Raw genomic sequence first — 7,996 nt, 5'->3', positions numbered from 1 at the left:
TCGCGGCCTCGGCATATCGTTTTCGCTCCTTGCGAGTGTTTCCTCCGATATGGGGACCTCCGGAGATCATGGTTACCCGTCCATTAGGCCGGGGCGGTAGCCCGGGGATATGCTGGGTGTCACCTGCGGGAGCAGCTGGAGGCAATACTCCTGCTGTACCCCCTGGCGTTCCCGGAGGCATACCCCCGGCCACCTGCCCTGGATTAAGGTGGGGCAACCTATTTTTGATCCACTCATAGAGGTGGCCCAAGCGGATCAGATTTTCAATCTTGTCTTTGAGATTCTTACACTCATTGGTGCTATGACCAATGTCGTTGTGGTACTCGCATCTTTTACTCGGATCTCTCCGGGAGCTATCTTTGTACAACGGCTGGGGTCTCCGGTAGTGCGTATTTTGCCTAGTGGCAAAGTACACACGTTCCTGGGAGTCCGTGAGCTCTGTGTACTTAGTGTATTGGGGTGTGTACCCCTTCTTCTGGCGCTTCTCTCCTGTTCGGGTGCTGCCCTTGGAGGACCTTTTGCTCCTCGACCCCTGGGTAGGGCCTGTTAAGCTAGCAGTCGGGGCAGCCTGTGAAGGAGCTCGTCCACTCACCCCGGACGGGTTGCCGTAATGGGAAGATGCCGGTGCCAAAGCTTGGCCCTGGCTGTATCCGGGAGTAGCAGAGAACTGTATGCCACTTACTTGTGGAGTTGTGGTCGGGACAGTACCCGAGGGCGACACTCCTGGCATGTATCCTGCTATCCCGGTGAGATAATAGCCTCCGTAAGCCACGATCTGGGCTTCTTCGAGGTTAATATATTTTTGGACCCTCTTCTGGAAGTCCTGGAGGCTAGCAGCACCTTCTTGTTGCAACTCATTCCAGAAGGGAGTCCCAGTGCGGATTCCTGCTTGGAGAAGCGCAAGCTGTTGTCCGTCATCGACCTTCTTGGTCTTCGAGGCTTCCTCTCGGAACCTCTTGATGTAATTCTTCAAGGTCTCGGTGGGCAGTTGCTTGATGTTGGTCAAGGCACTAACCTCCAAGTTAACCTTCCTGGCGGCGACAAACTGTCTCCGGAAGTTGGTTTGGAGTTTGTTCCAACAACCCACGGATCCTGGTTCCAGCTTTTTGAACCATTCCTCTGCTGATCCGCTCAGAGTGAGGGGGAAGCACAAGCATTTGGCGTCATTGCTGACCCGCATGACTGTCATGACACGGTTGAACCGTGACAAGTGATCACTGGGGTCGGAGTTCCCAGTATATGCCGCCATTTCGGGCATCTTGAAGTTTTTAGGGAGCTCCGCCTCCAGGATATGCTTGGCACATGGCTCCCGATCCTCACTGTCCGAGTCGGAGTCGTCTCCCTTCTGCCTCCGGGAGACTCGAGCAATATCTTTTCGAAGTATGGCAAGTTCCGCCATAATCCCTTCGTTTACAGTACCCGAGGAGACCACAGGCCTGTATCTTTTTTGGTCAAGGTGATCCCGGAGGTCACCTTGATTCCCATTGATTTGATTTCTCAGATCAATGGGAGGACATCTCTGTCCTCTTCTTCCTCTACCCCCTGGTTCCTGGTGCACAGAAACGCTTTTCCGGTCCCCTCGATCCTGAGGGCCAAGACTCCCTCTCTGGGGCTTGCCCCTCTGCGGACTTTTCCCTTTAGGAAAATCTGAGCGGACCCTTCGCGGATCCTGCACCTTTTTCTTTCGCCCAGGGGTAGAAGTAGGGTTTTTTGTTTGATTTTCCTCAGTAGGGTGCCTTATAGGGCTAGGTTCCCTAGGTCTTTGCTGTTGGGAATTAGGCGAAGACGTCGCTGGCTCCCCGTCGAGCCCAGCGGCCATTGCCTTGGGATGCACGTGAATACCAGCTGCCTCCATGGCTTTCTGCATGGCTAGCATCACTTCCTGCATTTTTTGGTTTTGCGCTTTCTGAGCTTCGATCTCGGCTTCATGATCGATAGCTTTTTGTCTAGGAGCACCAGCTCTGAGTAACTTCCTCCGTCGTAGGCATACTCGTCGAGGTTTTCCTCGTAGTTCTCGTCGGGAACTATTTCTTCTTCTTCCTCGGACTCCTCTGCTGCTCTTGAGGCTACATCTTCCTCATTTGGATCTTGAGCCTCTTCTAGAGGGTGAGGATGACGTGTACTTCTTGTCTCCATCATTCTTGTGAAGTCAAATGTTTGTTATGTAGCAGCTTTCCTCAGCTCTCAATGAAAGCACCAAAATGTTGACCGAGATTTTCGACAACTATTAGAATATGATTATATTAAGGAGCTGTAAGAAAGTGAGATGAAGATTTTTACGTGGTTGGGGCGTTAATGAGCCTTAGTCCACGAGTCTTTGTTATTAATGGATGTATTTAATACAGATTCCACACTTGAGAGAATGTTTTTCTCATAAATACAGAGAATGTTCTTGGTGAGTATTTTCTCTTCTTGCTCTTATGCAACCCAAGATTCTCGACCCCATTAAATGAGCTTTGAGGGGGTATTTATAGTGTTTTGGTGGGGGTAATCCCTAGAATTGTTCTTACACATGTATCTGTAAGTATCCATAAAGTTGGGTATTTCCAATGAATATACCATGGGTGATGCATGGTCAAATCCCTAGGTGCTGTAGGGTTTTTATGAGGAATGTCCTTTTTGCCTTGTGATTGACGTGACTCTTCGCAGAGTAGCCGTCGCTAGACTTAAATGATCATTACTGTAGCGCTGCTGTTTGGGGGTTGTCTTAGTCAGACTTTATTGCGTGTTACAGTCCCAACACGCTTCCTCCCATGCGGCATTAAATGCGACTTGATTGCTCAGGAGAGGCCTGACACATCCCGGAGAGGCTTCATGCTATGCGGGCTTCCGGGAGTACCTTGTATTCCGGGTGCCTCCTCCGGGACCCATGCCCATGGCGCTTCCTTGTGGCGTACAAAGACTTAACAAATATTTACAAGTTATCTGATCCACGTGTCCCATTTCGACTGGTCCACGTATTTTGGGCGATTTCAGGGGCAACAGTACATTATATAAAAACTGTAATTTCTAAATTTTAAAATTACTGTTTATGGTTTTACATTGAGGTAAGTTGAAAAATACCACTTTTATTAATCAATTAATCAAATTTAATTCTAATTTTGTATTTAATTGAAACATACCTTTTTTATATGTATTGTACCTAAAATACCCTGACATAAGAGAGGCACATGGAGAATATCTTGAAGTGACAAGGATATACTTAGTACAATGCTTAAAAAAAAAAGTAAAAATAATAGATTTTAAAAAAAAAGATAAAAATAAAAGAGGACAATATAAAAAGAGTATAGAATGTAATTTCCTCTTTTACATTTTCATTTGTAAAAATGTGGGCAATATGTTTTTTTCCATTTCTTTTTTTAAAAAAAAACAGTTAAGAATTTATGATGAAAAGGAAAAGCTATAAAAGAAAATAAGTTTTTTGAAAAAAAAAAAAAAAGCATATTAACTATGAAAAAAAAAATCATTAAGAAAATCATAAAATCATTAAAAAAAATCATTAACTATATAGTTTTCGGTTTTTCACAAAAAAAAAATTAATAATAAATAAATAAATAAAAAGCTAGCTAGGGTGAGAGCCAGCTTGATAATGATATGAATTGAAGCATATGTATAAAATCTGTTCGGGTTGATCATAATCCTGTGTCTAAATAATAAGTTAAAAATAACTAGAAACAGTTCCTCATACACCATATATTAAAGGGTGTATCAAACCATACCACCTGACTATAAACTGAGAATGCATGCATACCAGTCAGTTTATGTCAATTTTTTAGTGTGCCATGTTAGACTGGAGTATTGTTTCACCACGAATTTCAATCTTCAATTTTAAAGATCCTTACTTGAACTAAATATATATATATATAAATACATACTTGAAAATGTTAAAAAAAGATTAATATACATTTATTGATGATGAAGAAAGCCAGTAACACATAATAACAAAAGGTTCATCTAAAAGTTGCTGATTACATAAATATTTAATCTTTTGGGCTTCACCTTATGTGGAGACATTGTCACAACATGTAATATACCAGATTTGTTCTCATTAACCATTCACTATTTTATCAATTTTTTGTACAGTAAAATTTTATTTTCTTGAAACTAAAAGTATCCACCATATTTTATTCTAATTTGAAGTATACTATGTTGAGAAAAACTAATACTGTAGCCATAAGCAAACTTAATAAAATCAGTACACAGTAGTATATTGAGTTAAACAAAATATGCCATTAAAGCTAATATGATTAATATACAATGTCTCTATCCAAGGTAAAAACCAAATAATAGTTCACCAATTTGCTATACTTGAGAGGCTTCGAAATTCGTAGAAAGGAACGACATACATACCTCAACAACTTTCAAGCAAGATGAGACTTGTAAATTTTGAAAGAAGAAAAAACGCATATGCAGGCTTGCAGCCTTATGAATTACCAATAAACAACAATAAGAGAAGTTTTTCATTGTCTTAGGTGATTAACTTGGATCTTCATTTAAAACAAGGGGTCTCAAAAAACAAAGAAGCCACCAAAATACATTAGACAAAAGGGATATCTTTACCCTCCAGAATACAATAGAATAAGGGCAAAATAAAAGTATCCAATTTTATTAGTAACAAGATACTAATATAGTATATACAAGCTCAATCAGACTAATTATATAGCGTTAGTTATGATAATATTGTAAAGCCACTAGAATATGTCCTCTCCATTAACAAATAATGTTTCTAAAGAAGGTGATATCCACATCAACACATCTCTCAAGTTTGATTGCCTCTTCTTTGAATAACGATCCATAATAACTCTGAGATGCTTCCAATTAGATAAAACAGAACAACATATTCTTTTACAATTATCTGGCATGATGAGAGCCTACTTATAATTTCAAGAAACATATAGATATATCAATGTATGGTATATCATATAAAATAAGACAAATAACATTAAGGAAAAAAAAAAAGAAGCCAAAATATAAAAGATAAGTAATGGACATACCTTATCAGAAGAAAGGTGCAGTGTTAAACTATTCCAAGAACAATTGAGACTCAAAAAGAAATCTATCATACTGATAAACCAATTTGTATCATAGTTGTGATGATGATCTTTAAATACAAATTTTCCATTCAACGAATTGGGTGACTCCACTGATATGCTACAATTGATATAACCTTCATAACCAAATGAAACTAAATTTGGCGATGCTTTAATTGTGACAACCTTGATCATTTTACTCTCGCAGTTCACATTAATCAACTTGAAGCTTTTCAAGTGTTGATTCGAGATTGTAAGATGCTCAAACTGCCACTTACAATAAGAATTATCAAAAGTCAATTCCTCAAGGAGTGGGAGGCTTGTAATGAGATCTTGAACCGGTAGTTGGTCTGTCATACGAAAATCACAACAATATAGTACGAGCTTTCTAATTGCCTTACATGCAGAGAGATTTAATTCCCCATAGGAAGCCCGGTATATCACTAAAGATTCAAGATTATCGGCTTCAACTTGAAGAGATACATCAGATCTAATTTTCATGAACTTAAGACTTGAACTTTTTACCTGGAGAGGATGATGAGTACTTAAGCTATGACATGAAGTTAAAAACAATTTCTCAAGGGATAGGCAATCCAACAAAGACTTGGATATCACATCATTTTTCACATTATCTGCAAGCCGAACATCTTTTAATGATAGTAATTTCAAACATGGAAAACTAAATGAGTAACCCAACTCAATTCCACTCAACTCCAAAATGGTCAAGGCTCTTAAGTTGACAACTATTCTAGGTAAGCAGTAGTAGTAATAGCCATAATTCTTACCTTTTCCTGGGTTTAAGTCAACACTCAATTCCTTGACCTTATTGAGAACTGCAAAATTTAACCATTTATCTAGGCTGCGAGTCTTGCTTCTTAGACAGCATTTTAGCTGAAGCTTGAAACTAGTTACAGCTGAATCTGCAATAAAATATAGACCTCTCTTGCGGTGTTCCAAGCAATTATCAACATAATTATGGAACCTTTGAAATTTGGGAGCAGTAGTACTAGTATCGGAGAAAAAGAGTTTTGGGACTGAAAACCATATGAATTTCCAACGTTTTGAGAGGATACATGTCTGAACCACATTCATAGTAGGTAGAAATGAGAGAATATGTACAATAATTGCCTCAGGTAGTTGAGATATTCTGTCCTCAGCCTCAGCGATCGATTTCGTCTTCATTCTTTTTTTCTCTGGAACACCACCCTTCTTTACAGTGCTCTTTTCAGCCATGAGTTCAAAGCCACTCAAAGTGGATTGGACTGTAAAAACAAACAGAAAACCCAGAAGAAAAAAAATAGAGGGAGAAAAAGACAACTATATGTTATACATATAATCAATTATAACACGATAATAAAACTACTGAGGAAACAAATGAATTCCAAATGCAAAATTTAACACAACAATATTTAGAAAGAAAATGAATGTACATATATAGCTAGAATAATCGTAACCTTACGTGTAGCTGCAACCGTTCTTTTTCTTCAACCAAGGGTTGGGCTAAGGCGGAGAGGGTTTCATTTGAAAGAAATAATAATCAGAACCAGAGAGAGAGAGAATTAACCTCTATTGCTCAGTCCAGGAAAAAGGAGAGGAAGGGAAGACAAATAGGGGTGGACTATTGGATTGAGAGGGTGATATGATGGGTTCGCTCCAACAAAATACAAATTATATTGTATACCACTTTATTTTATTTGTTTTTATTTTTACTTCTCTTATCATATTCTTTAAAACTATATCTACTATAATGATGTCTCTATTATACCCTATATTAGGGGTGTACATCAAACCGCTCAAACCGCTCAAACCGCCCGCACCGCACCACACCGCAAAAAAAATGCGGTTTGAAATTCTTCGCGGTGCGGTTGCGGTTTGAATTTTTCCCAAACCGCGCGGTGCGGTGCGGTTTGCGGTTTTGAATTATTAAACCGCGATTCAAACCGCACCGCACCGCATCTTTTAAAATTTCAATTTTTATATTTATTTTATTAAGCCCATACATATGAGCCCAACCCAAGCCTATAAATCTTAGAGCAAAATCCATAACTCTTCACAAACCCTCTCTTCTTAGCAACAAACCCAAGTCCATACATGTGTATTAAAATTTGGAGTTGAAAGTTTGTGTTTGTTTTATTTTTAATCTATTGATGTAAGTATGTTAGTTGTACATTTATATTGTTGTTAGAACTTAATTAGTTTCAAGTTTGTTATTTTGATTTAAGTGTGTTGTTGAAACTTTAAAAAGATTATTGATTTATTGTTGTTGTTATAACTTTTATTAGTCTCAAGTTTGTTGTATTTTCTTAAGTGTTTTGGAATAATTATATTAATGATAGTTTAATTATTTTATGATTATTTCAAAAAAAAAAATTGTGATAGTTCAAACCGCATAAACCGCTAAAACCGCACCGCACCGCATCATTTTTTGCGGTGCGGTTTTTGCGGTTTTTTAATATCGCGGTGCGGGTGCGGTTTGGAAAATTAGAAAAACCGCATGTGCGGGTTGGTTTGAAAAAATGGTTAAAAACCGCACAACCCGCACCGCGAACACCCCTACCCTATATTGTATACCCACTTTACTTTATTTATTTTAATTTTTATTTCTATTTTTCATATTTTTTAAGATATACCCATTTTTATGAATAATATCTCTATTAGACGTTAATATAAATTATATATTAAGTAGAGAGTAAAGATATATTAGACAATCCACTCAAAAAAGTAATTATATTTTAATAAAATATAATATAAGAGTATTTTTAATTAATAGATATGAAAAATAAATATTTTTCAACTATCCTGTAGAAATTACACTTTATATTATTTTTATATTGTCCTCTTTTATTTTAAATCTATTATTTTTACTTTTTTTTTACACTTTACCAATTTTGCTTATGTCACTTTAATATACTCTTCATATGACTCCCTTATGTCAGGGTATTTTAAGTATAATACATATAAAAAAA

General features: G+C 37.9%; 1 protein-coding gene across 3 annotated transcripts; it reads right to left on the bottom strand.

The window, feature by feature from the left end:
• Positions 1–4,456: 4,456 nt before the first annotated feature.
• On the bottom strand, positions 4,457–6,686 carry LOC115704684 (probable FBD-associated F-box protein At1g32375). Of its 3 annotated transcripts, none has more exons than XM_030631881.2 (3): positions 6,485–6,686; positions 4,995–6,292; positions 4,457–4,871 (listed from the first exon to the last, which is right to left on the bottom strand). In XM_030631881.2, the coding sequence occupies exons 2-3, from the start codon at positions 6,261–6,263 to the stop codon at positions 4,692–4,694; spliced, it is 1,449 nt and encodes a 482-aa protein (XP_030487741.2). In that variant the 5' UTR covers positions 6,264–6,292; positions 6,485–6,686; the 3' UTR covers positions 4,457–4,691. The 3 variants fall into 3 exon arrangements, with proteins under 3 accessions (XP_030487741.2, XP_030487742.2, XP_030487743.2); XM_030631882.2 differs by having other exon boundaries at positions 6,490–6,686; XM_030631883.2 differs by having other exon boundaries at positions 4,780–4,874; positions 4,995–6,686.
• Between the last annotated feature and the right edge of the window lie 1,310 nt (positions 6,687–7,996).

This window comes from Cannabis sativa, chromosome 1, assembly GCF_029168945.1.
Source record: "Cannabis sativa cultivar Pink pepper isolate KNU-18-1 chromosome 1, ASM2916894v1, whole genome shotgun sequence".
Taxonomy (NCBI): domain Eukaryota; kingdom Viridiplantae; phylum Streptophyta; class Magnoliopsida; order Rosales; family Cannabaceae; genus Cannabis; species Cannabis sativa.
This window is presented reverse-complemented; position numbering and strand designations above follow the sequence as displayed.

Bases quoted from the DNA above. Each gene is read 5' to 3' on its own strand.
- LOC115704684 (XM_030631881.2), bottom strand. From the start codon at position 6,263: ATGGCTGAAAAGAGCACTGTAAAGAAGGGTGGTGTTCCAGAGAAAAAA. The intron at 4,872-4,994 runs GTATGTCCATTA...AATTATAAGTAG, and splicing joins TGCACCTTTCTTCTGATAAG to GCTCTCATCATGCCAGATAA.